Source organism: Girardinichthys multiradiatus, chromosome 10 (genome assembly GCF_021462225.1).
Source record: "Girardinichthys multiradiatus isolate DD_20200921_A chromosome 10, DD_fGirMul_XY1, whole genome shotgun sequence".
NCBI lineage: Eukaryota > Metazoa > Chordata > Actinopteri > Cyprinodontiformes > Goodeidae > Girardinichthys > Girardinichthys multiradiatus.
In genome coordinates this window covers 1,791,091-1,806,678 of record NC_061803.1, presented here as the reverse complement: position 1 = coordinate 1,806,678, position 15,588 = coordinate 1,791,091, and the positions used below count along the sequence as shown (strand labels likewise).

At 41.9% G+C, this 15,588-nt stretch overlaps 1 protein-coding gene across 1 annotated transcript; it reads left to right on the top strand.

Moving 5' to 3' along the window:
- Positions 1 to 344: 344 nt before the first annotated feature.
- Positions 345 to 11,509, top strand: csnk1e (casein kinase 1, epsilon). The gene is made up of 11 exons (XM_047377891.1): positions 345 to 629; positions 1,544 to 1,641; positions 2,239 to 2,349; positions 2,425 to 2,573; positions 4,765 to 4,993; positions 5,063 to 5,233; positions 5,357 to 5,505; positions 6,855 to 7,053; positions 7,151 to 7,296; positions 8,124 to 8,178; positions 9,590 to 11,509. The coding sequence occupies exons 1-10, from the start codon at positions 595 to 597 to the stop codon at positions 8,154 to 8,156; spliced, it is 1,320 nt and encodes a 439-aa protein (XP_047233847.1). The 5' UTR covers positions 345 to 594; the 3' UTR covers positions 8,157 to 8,178; positions 9,590 to 11,509.
- The last annotated feature ends 4,079 nt before the right edge of the window (positions 11,510 to 15,588 follow it).

Genomic DNA, 15,588 nt, shown 5'->3' with positions numbered 1-15,588 from the left:
CTCACCCAGAAATACAGCTTATTCGTAGTTTATCAAGGGGTGCAATTATATTTTCACACACAAGCTGGTTTGATAAAGCCCATCATCATCATCATCTGAAATCACCTTCTGTGTTTAATCAGATTATATTTGGCTGATAGTAAAATTAGTTTGAAGGTCTGAAATACTGCTCAGCACTGGAGATCCAATAAAACATCCAGGTTTTCCCGTTATTATGGGAATTCAGAAGATCCGTACAGATCATTACATCGTGTAGGAAAGTGAATGATTGCGTAAGTTTAAATGGGTGTTACATTACTGTGCCTCATTCAGCACAGGAGCAGCAGAGGCTGCTTTAAGACAATCCGGGCATCTCTGCCTGTCTGTGGATGACATCATTGATATTGTCAACGGTGTAAACTGAGAGAGGACTGGGTGTGAGGAGCAGCCACGCAGGGAAAATGGAATAAAACAAAGAAAGATCGGGTCACGGAGAGAACATAAACGGAACCGGGCTCTGTCGGATCTGTATTTTTACCTTTCCTCGGAAGGCTTCAGGTCAAGCATCTCTCAGGGTTATGATCCATCCCGAGGTCCGTCCGCACGTCGCTGTCCATGGTCTTGAGTGAGACGGAGCGACCACAGAGCCGGTGAGGAGGAGAAGGAGGTGTGGTTCTGGAGAGGGGGTGTTTGTTGCCCTGTCAAGGTCTCTGGAGACGTGCATGGGTGTGAAGGTGTTCGCGTGGTTCGGGTTGGACAAACAGAGTCGTGTTGGGCTGCAGGGCGCGGTTAGGAATGGGATCTGATGGTGCAGTTGCTTTCAGCGCCGTCGCTATCTGGGGCAAATGCATGAAGGGTTTTCTACCTTGTCTGTTTCTGCAGCTGAGGCTCGTATAGTTCTGGATCACCGAGGTACAATATCTGTAGGAGCAGTCTGGGTTGGTGGGTTTTGGTGAGATGCATGTGTGGCTGATTTTTTCCTGCATTGTGAATGTGGATTGTGGGTATGCACCGAGTCATTCCCCACTTCAAATCCACGTTTCATGGTCCGTTTGGACCGACGGAGCTCGGTTAAGGAGAACATGACTCATTTGAATTTTGTCAAGGGGCTCCAGCCTGAAATCGGGAGTTTATGCACATCACTTGAACACAGGAGCAGACTCCTTTGAAGAGAAGACTGTGTGAGAAGCTGATGCAGCTTCCCTCCTTGCAGCTCGACACAGATCATGTTACACAACTCATTTCATTCTACTTTGCTCTCATCCCAAACAATTCATTGCTCCCAGAGTTTATCACTGATTCTTCTAGAAGCAGCTGTTGGATCCTGTCTTTCTATGGTTGGTTAAGTCATGTGCATTCACTTCATTCCTGCTCCTGCTTCCACCGATCCCATTCAGGCAGAACTACGTCACTGTTTTGTTTTTTTATTTTCACTTTTTATTTCCTCTCTGTTGTCTCCGGGTTTTTTCGCACTCTTGACACAGCAGAGTTCTCAGCCTGCATGTTTGCACCACTTTGATCACCAGTTATTGATAGGGTGTGCATGTTTATGTTGTTTTCCCAGTGAGGTGAAGAGCTCAGGAGCAATGGAGTTACGGGTGGGGAACAAATACCGCCTCGGGAGGAAGATAGGGAGCGGATCCTTTGGAGACATCTATCTTGGTGAGGAACCCAGCTTTCTTTCCTTTGTTTGGTTATCTTGCAACACTCCCAGACATTTTCATGGTTTTCCTTTTACTGTACAGCGCATTGCAAAAGTTTGCTTAAACGTTTTCATGTTTTCAGATGTAAATTCAGAATGAAATTCAATCAATTTTTTTCAACAGAGGAACATCTGTGTTGTGCATTCGTATTCAGCTCTCAGAGTCAGAAGCATCTTTTGCTGCCATTAAAGCTTAAAAATATTGGCCCAGTCTCAGCCAGCTTGGATGGAGAACATCTGTAAACAACTTTGACTAGGCCATTGTAACACATGAATATGGATCTAAATCAGCCATTGTTGCTCTGGCTGTATGTTTAGGGTCATTGTCCTGCTGTAAGGTGAACTATCACCCCAGTCTCAAGTCTTCTGCACCCTGTTACAACTTCCCTTTGAAGAAAAGTGTTCCTGCAGCCTGAAGAGAAATAATAATGTGATAAAAATGTGAAAAGGTTCAAGGGGTGTGAATACTTTAGAAAGGCATTGTATAGACATGATCGTTCTCCAAACCCTCTTCTGATGGCTCGTTGCATCTCTGTATCCTCTGCTTCGTCCATCAGGTTCAAACATTGCTACAGGAGAAGAAGTAGCCATCAAACTGGAATGTGTGAAGACCAAACACCCACAGCTCCACATTGAGAGCAAGTTCTACAAAATGATGCAGGGAGGAGGTGAGGCCTTCAAAGATACGATTGAATGAGATAAAACAGGAGTCCTGTTTCCCAATCCTGTGATTTTCCCTTCAGTGGGAATTCCCTCCATCAAGTGGTGCGGTGCGGAGGGAGACTACAACGTCATGGTGATGGAGCTCCTTGGCCCCAGCCTGGAGGACTTGTTTAACTTCTGTTCCCGCAAGTTCAGCCTGAAAACCGTCCTGCTGCTGGCTGATCAGATGGTGAGACGGACTGACTGGGTGTTCATATTTCTCATCAAAATATTGTTGTTGTTTTCCTGAGAACCAGTCAGTGTTTCATTTTTAGTTAAAGTTTCTACATTTCTTAGAGCAACAGTCAGAATTTATCCGAATCTGAAGTTCCTTAGGGTCCAAAAATATATAAATAAACTTATTACCAACAAAGTTTATTTTTACTGAGGCAGACAAACACAAAGTAAAGTAAATCAAGAAGGTGGAAGAAAGAATAAATGTGGTTTTTACTCCTCTTGAATTTCCTGGACAAATGATTCAATAATTTTTAACCCCCTTTCTGCCGCAGGTCTTTTAACGTTTGTTTCTACCTGCTCTGAACTTCTACAAACTGACATATCTGTCCATTCTTCTTTGTAAAACAGCTTGAGCTCGGTCAGTTTGGATGGAGAACATCTGTGAACATCAGTTTTCAAGTCTTGCCACAGATTCTCAGTTGGATTTAGGTTTGGGCTTTGACTAGGCCATTCTAGCACGCAAATTTACTTTGATCTAAACCATCCATAGTATCTCTGGCTGTATGTTCAGGGCATTTCTCCTGCTGGAAGGTGAACCTTAATAAGGCTGTCAAACAGGACAGTTAACGGATCATTTAAAATCTGAGAGTAATTCCGATAAAATGATCCTGAGCTTTTTTTTTCCAGACTCTAATTTTAGCCTTTTAATCTCTTATAAGACTCATCTTTTTATTCCTAATTTCCAGTTGCCTGTTCGTCTCATTGTCTCTTGGTAGCTTTGACCTGTTTTCCTAAGTGCTTATAGTTGGTTTTTGAACTTCTATCCGGTCCTCTTGATTTATCCCATCTCTAAAGATGCTGGACTGTAACTAAACAATCTGGTTGATCAACCGACACCATTATTGATGAGTTCCTAATATTTGATCACAAAATGAGGACTGAGGCCTCATTTACACTTTAGGATCAGATGCTCTGAAACTACGAACATAATGTTGCTGCAAAAAGTAGAAGACGTTGTAGGACCTCATCGGTCAGTTTACCTTGATCATGTGAATCAGTTCATGAAAATCCTCCTTTTTGGTTCTTGGATTAAATAAAGCTGATCAGAGAACAGATCTGTGCGCTTTCTGCAGGGTTGAAATATACGGTGCTGTAAAAACGTGTTTCCATCCCCACAGATTGTCTTCTGTTTTTGTTTTTCAGTCACACCTAAATGTTCCAGATCATCAATGAGTCTTTTCTATCATGATGTGGCCCGCTCTGCTTTGCAGAATTGCTGCAGCCACATTGGAGAGTTTTCCAACCTGAACGGCCTGGTTAAAGGCAAACCACAGCATCTCAACGAGATTCAAACCCAGACTTTTACTGGGCCACTCCACAACCTTTAACTCGGTTTCTTGAGCTATTCAGAATTGGACTTACCGATGTTCTTTGGATCAGCGTCTGGTCAAGACGTTTAGGGTCCATCAGTTACAGCAAGTCATCCGTTTCCTGAAGTATCAAAGCATACCAGACCATCACACTACCACCACCATGTTTGACTGTTTATATGATGGTCTTCTTAAATTCTATATTAGTTTTACTCCAGGTGTAACACAATGCCAAGTTTTTGTTCTTTGGTTAAACGTGAGATGGGTTTTTGTGTTCTTTTGAGTCAGCAGTAATTCTGGCCCTGGGATTATTTCTTTGGAGGCCATTTTTGCTCTGTCTCTTTCTCTTATTGTTGAATCCTGACCTGTGACTTTCACAGATTTAGTGAGGAGCCTTAGATGTTGTTCTGGATTCGTCTCTGACCTCCTGGATGAGACACCAATGAGCTCTTGGAGTAATTTGGGTTGGCCGGTCTCTCCTGTGAAGATTCACCACAGTTCACACAAACAAAAGAAGCAGGAATGCTTATAACTGTTTCAGGGCACCGTTCATAAGTGGTATTTTATTAATAATTTACCGTCAGTGGATGCTGTGCTTAAATAAAATCAGAGCTTTTATTAAAGTGTCAAAGTGGCTGTAAATAAGTCGTCATCACGACTGAAACAGAAAAATAAGATGATAATAATTCAGCTATATGATAAAATATTGTATTTGATCTCACAGAACAAAAGAAAATCCCTTGTGTATAAATTGTCAGAGACCAAACTGATACATACTCCCTTCATAATAACAAATGCATTGGTAGCAACACCAGGGTCCATTTTCCTCCACAGATCAGCCGGATCGAATACATCCACTCCAAGAACTTCATCCACAGAGACGTGAAACCTGACAACTTCCTAATGGGTCTAGGGAAGAAGGGGAACCTGGTCTACATCATCGACTTCGGCCTGGCCAAGAAATACCGCGACGCCCGCACACACCAGCACATCCCCTACCGCGAGAACAAGAACCTGACCGGCACCGCCCGCTACGCCTCCATCAATACCCATCTGGGCATCGGTAAGTTCGCTCAGTTCTCACAATGTCTCTGTTCCTTCAAATGTCAATGTCCTCTGTTCTCCTCCACAGAGCAGTCGAGACGAGACGACCTGGAGTCTCTGGGTTACGTTCTCATGTACTTCAACCTGGGTTCCCTCCCTTGGCAAGGACTCAAAGCTGCAACCAAGAGGCAGAAGTACGAGCGAATCAGCGAGAAGAAAATGTCCACCCCTATCGAGGTGCTCTGCAAAGGATACCCCTGTGAGTGGAAAGTTAGATGAGAAATGTATCATTTTGATCTGGCAGACATGGTTGTTGGAAGAAAATACTGTTGACTTTGTCCTTTTTGAAACCCTCATCAACCCTCCACCTCTCTCCACACAGCCGAGTTCTCCACGTACCTGAACTTGTGCCGCTCCCTGCGGTTCGACGACAAGCCGGACTACTCCTACCTGAGGCAGCTCTTCAGGAACCTCTTCCACAGGCAGGGCTTCTCCTACGACTACGTCTTCGACTGGAACATGCTGAAGTTTGTGAGTGTTTTGTTTTTCTCTGTTTGAGTTAAGAAAACCCTCTCTGCTGACAATCAGGTGTTCAACCTTCTCCTCAGGGGTAGAACACACTCACTGACATAAGAAGGTCAAAGAACCGTCCAATCTGGAGGTACGTTGGTGCATTTGCAGACTGAAGATGATTATGGAAATGTTTCAACGAGGAGTTGGAACATCTACAGCAGGCACCACAGAGACTAAGTTCTGGAATCACGGATTAAATCATGTGATAAAGGTCGATAGGGAAGGACTGGTGATGCTGTCCATTGAGTCTCCAGGGTATCTCTTGTTTGGACTATCGGACACGCCACTAGCTTCCTACAACTTATTGCTTCATCTCAGAACTTATTCTTTCTGGTTCTAGATCCTCTGACCCCTTGTCACAGATGCACTAGTGTAGATTATCAGTCATCTGGGTCTTGATCATCTTGAATACTTAAGTAGAAGGCAACCAGACTCCTTCTCCTGTTCCTTGAAGACATTTAGCTTTTTTGAAAATAACAGGTTTATATCTCAAAGTCATAATATTAATCACACTGATAAGGCTGTCAAGGTCACTAACGGAGTCCTTAAGGCCACTACTAGGGCCTTTAGGGTCACATTGCGGCAATCAGGACAGGTGAGTGACGGGTCCTTCCCTCTATTAGCTCAATGTTGGGGTCGTTGTTGCCAGACGATCCAAACATGTCCATAACGATGCCGTGTGAGTTATTTTGGTGTCATGACCCAAGGTGTGGGTCCTGAACAACCACCTGGGGAGACAAGTCAGCGCTGCAGAGCAGGCGTTAGAATGATGAAATCTGAGGCCACTTGCTCTGTTTAGTTTTGGTTTTTCATGTTTAACATAGGTTGCTTCTTTCAGTCCCCTCTCAAATCATCTGTCCACCATTTTTCCAGTCTGGATTCTGACTTCAGGGGTAGTTATATTTGTTGTTATATTTCAGACTAAGAACTTGAAAAATCTGACTTCCAAGTATAAATAAAGGGCACCTGTGCATGAGCTCTCTTCGGTCCCTGCCAGATCCTTTCATTTTGGTTTGGGTCTGGTTCTGGGCCACTGCAACAGATAAATTATGTTCTTTGTCAACCATTCGGTTGCAGATTTGCAACTCTATGTCGGATCACTATTGTGTTGCCTGACCCTTTTGGACATGTGGACTCTTTGTATATAGTAGATCTTATGGTTGGGAAATGTATTGTTGCAGCATTTTTGCAGAATGTTCAGGTGAAGTTGTGCAAACCAAAGCCATACTGTCATAAACCAGACCTGTCATTTTGAGATGGGTTTCTTTTACAAACAAGTTGTAGCCTATTCTTCATCTGTGATTCAGGGCTCCAGTAGGACAGCAGAGGATGGCGAGAGAGAGAGGAGGGAGGGGAAAGAAGGGGAGGAACGAACAGGAGCTGGCCAGAGAGGAGCTGGAGGTCGAGCTTTACCTCCAGGTCCGAACCCTTGTGTTGCCAACAGAGTCCGTAACGAGCCAGAGACCACTCCTTCCAACCAGGCCTCACGTGGAGCCCAGCCATCAGGTCAGGAGGATTTTTATATATATTGATATAGATATAGATATAGATATATAAGACAAGCTTTCGACAGTAACTGTGCGCACTGCACTGCTGAATCCAGGGAACCGGTCCCCTCAGGCAGGGAGAGCAGAACGAGCTGAACGGGAAAGGAAGGTGGCCATGAGGCTTCACCGCGGCGCTCCCGCCAACGTCTCCTCCTCTGACCTCACTGGACGCCTCGACCAATCACGCATCACTGCCTCACAGGTAGGAGGTCTGTGAGTTCCAGGCCAATCTTTGCAGATTTACTATAAATAAGATGGCAGAACAGTGTTGCAGTTGGTAGCAATCTTGCCTTGCAGCAAGAAGGTCTTGGGTTCAAATCCCAACCTGGAAACTTTCTGTCCTGAAGTATTAGTATTAGTGTGTGCTTGGTTGTTTGTCCTGTTTGACTTAGTGATGTACTGGTGACCAGTCTAGGGTGTACCCAATGACTGCTGGAGGTAGGCACCAGGCCTCCTGCTAGCCTGTATGGATCAAGCAGGTTTTAAAATAGATGTATGGAGGATCTCTTGTTCTGTTAATTCTGCAGAGCATCATAACCAGCACTGACTCTGTGTCACTATGGGATTGTTTCCATTTAGCTCTAAGAAAAGCCACAGAGGAAAGTGTTTCCTTTTGCTATATAATTTCTAACATTTATTTGGAAAATGTATTTTTCTGAATCAACTAAGCTTGCCTCTAATTCGCCATAAAAGATCAGTAAAGGTCCAGATATTATAAGAAAATGAGTGAAAAAGGAGCCGATGTCTGAAGAAAATTTCAACAGGAGATGTTTATCACCAGAAATCTGTCTCCTATCAACAGATCATGGATGGTTTACAACCTTTGCCCAGCATTGTGTTCAAAAGTAAACTGTTTTATTTAGTTTGACCAAAATATGGATTCAGAACATCTGTGTTCATGTTCTCAGAGGATCTTTCAGGTTCTCCTCAGCAGTTTCACAGGCTGAGAAAACTCCTTGCACACCTCTCCTCAGTAAACACTGCAGTTTTGAGCTGCTTTAAGGTCCTCTGTCCTCCTTTTCCATATAGGTCAGTGTGCCGTTTGAACATCTGGCAAAGTGACTTTCTTCTCGCGGGCCTGCAGGTCAGTAACACCTTTAGACACAAACAGACTCACACATACAAACCTTCGTAGTATTAATCTTAAAGCAGTGGAGCCTGCGACTGTGAGAAGATTAGCCTTCAGTCAGCCGTGTGAGACAAGAAGTAGACAAAAGGGACAGATTGTATTTTTTCTGTTTTGCTTCTCATTTTACTGACTGATGAGATGCATCTTTAGAACATTTGCTACATGTGTAGTGTGCATTTGTAGAACTAGCAACTCAAACTGCAGGTCCTGTAGGGTCTCCACCAGCTTTGAAGATCTGGAGACTCAAATTTGGCTCATTTCTCCTTAAAAAAAAGCTTAACCTCAGTCAGATTGGAGGGAGAGAATTTGTGAACATCAGATTTCAAGTCTTGACAGAGATTCCCAGTTGAATTTAGGTCTGAGCTTTGACTAGGCCATTCGAACACATAGGCGCACTTTGATCTAAACCATTCATTGTATCTCTAGTATATTTAGGGTGGTTCTCCTGCTGGAAGGTGAACCTCCAGCCAGTCTCAGGTCTACTGCAGCCTCTAACAGGTTTTCTTCCAGGACTGTCCATCCATCTTCCCATCAACTCTGACCAGCATCTCTGTCTCTGCTGAGAAAAAGCATCCCCACAGGTGTTATCAGAGCAATATGCAGTGTTAGTTTCTGCCACACAGAGTGTTTTAAATGTAGGCCAGAAAGTTCAGGTTTAGTCTCATCTGAGCAGAACCACATATTCCACATATCTTCTTGAAGCTAAAAATGATGGTTCTTCTGGTTTTCTTCTTGCCAGTCTTCCATAAAGGTCAGATTTGTGGAGCTGCACCACTACTAGTTGTCTTGTTAACAGATGCTTCCACATGTGCCGGGGATCTCTGCAGCTCCTCCACAGCTCTCCTCAAGGCTCTGGGAGATGTTTAAACTTGGGATGTTGTTTTAGAACCTAACCCTGCCTTAAACTGAACCAGAACTTTCTCTCTGACCTGTCTGCTGTGTTCCTTGGTCTTCATGATGCTGGTTGTTCTCTAGAGTACCTCTGATGCCAGAAACAGAACATCTGCAGTTACACATGATCTTACATTATGTCTCCAAAGCCTGTAGGTGCCTGTAGGTTCTAGCCAGTGTCTTAGAATGACCCTGATACCTGTAAATTACTCAGGTACTCACAGAAAACTGAATGTTTGGATTGGTCTTCTGATTTCTGCCCCAGAACAAGACATACTTTAGAACTGGAGTCATGGCAATGTTTGAACTGGACAAGAAAAGTGTTTAGAATCTTAAAACCCAAACCGTCGTGCATTAGCTCCGAACAGAACCTCTCTGAAGGACTTTGAAACTATACACTGACTCAGCATTTCAGGGTCAAATTAAACCATTCGGTTGTCTAACACTTCTCTCTGCTTTGTGTCCCATTGTTTAGCAGCTGAAGGCCATCTAACAACCCCGACTTTTTTAAATAAAAATGAACGGATGAAGACATGAATGAGTGAAGGAGGAGGAAGAAGAGGCAGCACTGTGAACGAGGACCGAGAGCATCTGTCCGTGTCTCTGCCGGTTTGCCATGTGAGCATGTGCAGTGCCAAAACCTTGGGAAATGATGGGAAACCAGTGAGAAGAAGCAGAACCTCCATGCTGGACCTGTTTAGGGCTTCTCTTCAAACTAGCGTTGGGTGAAGGGAGCTGGGTGCAACGCTACAAAGACCTCAAAGTCTTCGCTCTTTTTCACCTTCACATCCACACAGAGGCGAATTTTGAACAAAAAACAGAAAGAAAACATCAAAGTGCACAAAAAGGACTAAATTTACACAACTGTGGGTTATATGTGTAATAAAAAAAATGATCAATTTGCCTATGTTAAAGAGCTAAATCTGCTGCTTCTGGTGTTATTTCTTCTAATTAGATCTACAGCTGAAACCAGATATTTACATACTCTTTATTTTCCCTGCCGGCCATTAAATCTGACTGAACTTTTCCTGTTTTAGCTCAGTTAGGATTATCAACATTATGTCAGACGTTTTAGGTTTCATCCCAAAAGCTTCCCTCAGTAGTTTGCTGGAAGTTTGACCCATTCCTCCTGACAGAACCGGTGTATCCGGGTCAGGTATCTTGGCCACCTGACTTTGTGACGGACACTCCACAACATTGACTTTGTTGTCCATAAATCACCTTATAATTAATCTGGTGGTCTGCTGAGGGACACTGTCTATCTGGAAGACCCATCTGTGTCCAAGCTTTAACCTCCTGGCTGATGTCTTGAGATGTTGCTTCAATATTTGCACATAATGTTCTTTCCTCATGAAGCCATCTATGTTATGAGGTGCACCAGTCGATCCTGCTGCAAAACACCCCCACATCATGATGCTGCCACCCTCGTACTTCACAGTTGGGATGCCGTTTGAGGCTCGCAAGCTTTTTCCTTTTGCTTAAAGGAATATTAGCCTTGGTTCATGTAAATGTTTAGATTAGAAAAAAATTCTTAAATGTTCTCCTAAAAATGTTCTCCCTCATTATTCTGATATTTTGCAAACAGGAATAATTTGCGTAATCCTAACTGAACTAAAAACCGGAAAAGTTTTAAATTTAATGTCTGACTGTGAGAAAAACATGATCATAAACCTTTTTATACAGACTGTAAATATCTGGAATCAACTATACGCCACAACCTTGGAAACTAAACAAAAGTGTTTTTAGGTCTTTGTAGAGGAGAAAGTTGCTGTGTGAATCGAGGATCAGAGGAAAAGAGAAAATCTGCAGTGAAAAATGTTGCTGCTTTTTGACAGTCAACATCTGTGTCTGTGTTCTCGTCTCACTCTTTTCTTTTGCCTTCCGCTTTACTTTGAAGAATTTAAGGAAATGACTGAAAGAAGCCAGGAAGAGTAGGATCTACCCGCTGTTAAATATTTCTGTTCTGTAGCACACCTGTAGGTAAGATGCTGATTAAACAATATGAAGAGTCCAGCTTGTAACTCTAGGCATAAAGAGACTTGGGGAAGTTATGTGATCTTGGAAGTGAACAAGTCGGCGTGTACAGTAAATGTGTAGATAGGACCCTCCAGAAAGTAACAGAAAGCTTATTTTTCTTTGATAAACCTTTAGAGTCTGCTGAGATGATCAGGTGATCTCTCTGGCAGGCAATGACAGAAAGGTTCATGTGAATAAAAAGCAGAGCACTAATTTAGTGAAAGTAACTGATGTTTTGACCAAAGTCTGTCGAGATGAATGAATGAATGCTGGACCTCAGTGACTGGAAGGAAATGAGTGTTTCCCTGTACACTCTTGCTTTGATTTTATGACTATATTGGTGTATATTTTCAGATTCAATAAAAGTACACACAGCTTACCCAGAGTCCTAGTCATGTTTTCCAAACACAGTGCATTTCTATATTTTGACACAACCACAAACTTAAATCTATGGATTAATCGACTGGTTAACACGATATTGTGTATAATTGTGAAGTAGATGGAATGTGGTGTGCATCTGTGATCCTTAAACAAAGTGGTAACTCTGGAGGAGCTGTAGAGATCCACAGTTGGTATAATTTATCAACAGGACAGCTATTAGACATGGATTCAATAATTCTAGTAATTATGGAAGATTGGCAAGAAGAAAACCATTTACAGTTGGTAACAAGTCATTTGGAGGACACTACAAACATCTGGATGAAGGTGATCTTTCAGCCTACATGAAAATTGCAATGTGTGGAGGAAAATGACCACTGCACAGCACCCTGAACACATCACCCTCACAGTGAAACATGGTGATGGCAGCATCATGCTGTGCAGATGCCTTTCTTCAGCAGGAACAGGGAGCCTGGTCAGAGTTGATGGATGGAGCTAGATCCAGAAGACCTGAGACTGAGGTGGAGATTCACCTTCCAGCAGCAGAGCCACCCTGAACATACAGCTAGAGATACAATGTAGATACAGTGCGTTGGGGGACCCCACATGAAAGAAGAAGGGCTGGGGCCATACGTCCTGAAAGTAATAAGCCTCAGATGTATGTGAATGATAACAATGATAAGAGAAATTATTTAAATCATGAGGAAAATCTTTCAGCACCTTCAGTTTCCTGTTTAGCTTATGAGAGAAACAGATTATGCTCCACAGCAGTGCATCATACAGACTATACAAACTGTAGATTGTGTAAATTATTGTGAGGACAGGACAGTAATTGTGAGCATCTTATTACAACAAAACATTTTTTGATTTTTTTGTATTCTTTGAGAAGTTTATTTTCACTCATCATATGCATGATTGTCATATCAATTTTGGCCTTTAAAGGGTGCATTTAAACCATTGTTCTTTCTCTTCATAACATTTTCGCTGATTTCTTTTTATGATGTCATGATGTCACACAAGGAAGCAGAGTTTTTTAAGCGTTATCTCCACAGGTGTTCCTCCATTTATTTCTAATGATGTAGATGAACTTTCCAGAAGCTTCATCATCATGTTGGCTTTTCCAAATTGTTTAAATGAGCATTAATGTTAGTGTATGTAAACGTCTGACTTTGAAGAAAGTAATAAAAATATCCCTCCCATTATTCTGCATTTAACAAATAAAAATGATGTTGATAATCCCGACTGACCCAAATCAAAACCTGTGTAAAACCTGTGGCTCCTTGGTTTAATACAGAGCTGCGTACTTTAAAGCACAATGTTAGAAAATTGGAGAGAAAATGGTGCTCTAAACACCTAGAGGATTCCTACTTAATCTGGAAAAATAGCCTACTGTTGTATAAAAAGACACTTCACCAAGCTAGAACAGTTTATTTCTCATCATTAATAGAAGAGAACAAGAATAATCCTAGGTTTCTCTTTAGTACAGTTGTTAAACTTACACAGAGTCATAGCTCTGTTGAGCCATCCATTCCCTTAGCTCTCAGCAGTCATGACTTTATGGGATTCTTCTTAAATAAAATTGATTCTATTAAAAATAAAGTCTTTGACATATTCCCGAAGATGATTACTTCATCCTCAGCAAGTGAGACAACATTGGAAGTAACTGTAGAACCTGATCTGTGTTTGGACTGTTTTGATCCTGTGGAGCTTCCTGAGTTATCAGAAATATTAGTTTCATCTAAACCTTCAACTTGTATGTTAGACCCAATCCCAACCAAATTATTTAAGGAAGTGTTCCCTCTGATTACCAGCCCCATTTTAGATATGATTAATCTATCTTTAGTAAATGGATCAGAACCACAGGCTTTTAAGGTAGCTGTAATTAAACCTTTACTTAAGAAACCTTCACTTGATCGAGATGATTTAATAAATTACAGACCTATATCCAATCTTCTATTCTTATCTAAAATTCTTGAGAAAATAGTTGCTAATCAAATGTGTGAACATTTACACAGCAATGACCTGTTTGAAGAGATTCAGTCAGGTTTCAGAGCTCATCATAGCACTGAAACAGCTCTGCTGAAAGTCACTAATATTCTTATGGCCTCAGATAATGGACTTGTGTCTGTTCTGGTTCTGTTAGATCTCAGTGCTGCATTTGATCCAGTCGACCATAATATTCTCTTAGAAAGGCTGGAATATGCTGTAGGGATCAGGGGAACAGCGCTAGGCTGGTTTAAATCTTATTTGTCTGACAGATTCCAGTTTGTTCATGTAAATGATAAATCGTCTTTAAACTCCAGGGTTAATTGTGGAGTACCACAGGGTTCAGTACTTGGGCCAATTCTCTTTACTATATATATGCTTCCAATAGGTCAAATTATCAGGCAGCATAGGATAAATTTTCACTGTTACGCTGATGATACTCAGCTTTATTTATCCATGAATCCTGATGAACCCAACCAGTTAGATAGACTACAAGCATGTCTTGAAGATATAAAAACTTGGATGACTTTAAATGTTCTGCTTCTAAATTCAGACAAGACAGAAGTTGTCGTCTTTGGACCGAAGTCTTTAAAAAAGAAACTGCTTAGTCAATCACTTAACCTGGATGGCATTAAATTGACCTCCGATAATAAAGTAAAAAACCTTGGTGTTATTTTTGACCAGGACATGTCATTTAAATCCCATATTAAACAGGTTTCTAGGATTTCCTTCTTTCATCTCCAGAACATTGCCAAAATTAGAAATATCCTGTCCAGGAGTGATGCTGAAAAACTAGTCCATGCATTTGTTACTTCAAGGCTGGACTATTGTAATTCTTTACTATTAGGATGTCCACAAAATGCAGTTAAAAGCCTTCAGCTGATTCAAAATGCTGCAGCAAGAGTTCTGATGAAAATTAAAAAGATAGATCATATTTCTCCTATTTTAGCTTCCCTTCATTGGCTCCCTGTTAAATCCAGAATATAATTTAAAATTATCCTCCTCACATATAAAGCCCTTAATGATCTAGATCCATCATACATCAGAGATCTGATTGGTCCATATGTTCCTAACAGAGCACTTTGTTCTCAGACTGCAGGTTTACTGGTGGTTCCTAGAGTCTCTAGAAGTAGAATGGGAGGCAGATCCTTTAGTTATCAGGCTCCTCTCCTGTGGAACCAGCTCCCAGTTTTAGTCCGTGAGGCAGACACCCTGTCTACTTTTAAGGCTAGGCTTAAAACTTTCCTTTTTGATAAAGCTTATAGTTAGAGTGGCTTAGTTTATCAGGGAGGGAGCCTTCCTCCCTCCCTGTTGGATGGAGTAAGGGGGAGTCAGGTTTAGTCTAAACCGGCTCAGTTATGGTTGAGGTCCAAACACACCCTCCATTTCTGCTACCTGTATGACCCCTTCTCTTTTCCAATGGTTATAATCAGTCTGACAGAGAGAGGTATCCCAATCCTTGTGGTTTTTAGTATAACAATGACCATCAGTGGGACCTTTTGTGGGGTTCCTTGAGACGACATTGTTGTAAATAAGCACCATTTAACTAAATAATCTGAACTGAAACTATCTCTGTAGTTATGCTGCTATAAGCTTAGGCTGCTGGAGGACATAATGACCACTTTCACCCTCTTCGCTACATTCTCATACTACTCTCCAATTTTGCATTATTTGTTGTTATTTCGGCCTTTAACTTTATGTTCTCTCTTTTCTCTTCCTAGAAGCTACACCTGGCCTGGCTCTGTGTCTACCTGTGACACCTTTCTGGAGAGGGGAATCGTCCGAGCTTCTGCTGGCAACAACTTAATACTCACCTTCTACCGATGATCCACATAGCCCTGTCTTTTAGTGTTTAACCCTTTCTCTCTCCTAGACATGGTGATTGACTGAGCTTCTACTGTAACTAACTCTATGTTCTCTCTTTCAGACTCTAACCTTGAAAACTGGATCAGAGTTTATCTGTTCTTTCTTTCTAGATGAAACGACTAAAGGAGCTACATCCATTAACATTTACTTTTCCTTCCCATAGAAAGTACTCCTGGATCAGTGCTTCTTTGTTCTCTTTGTGTCTCTGCTCTATTCTCTCAAACCCCC

What these genes read in the sequence shown, in the direction of transcription:
- csnk1e (XM_047377891.1), top strand. Translation starts at nt 595, where the DNA reads ATGGTCTTGAGTGAGACGGAGCGACCACAGAGCCG. An exon ending in CTTTGGAGACATCTATCTTG is followed by an intron (nt 1,642 to 2,238) that starts GTGAGGAACCCA and finishes TTCGTCCATCAG; the next exon opens with GTTCAAACATTGCTACAGGA. An exon ending in TGCTGCTGGCTGATCAGATG is followed by an intron (nt 2,574 to 4,764) that starts GTGAGACGGACT and finishes TTTCCTCCACAG; the next exon opens with ATCAGCCGGATCGAATACAT.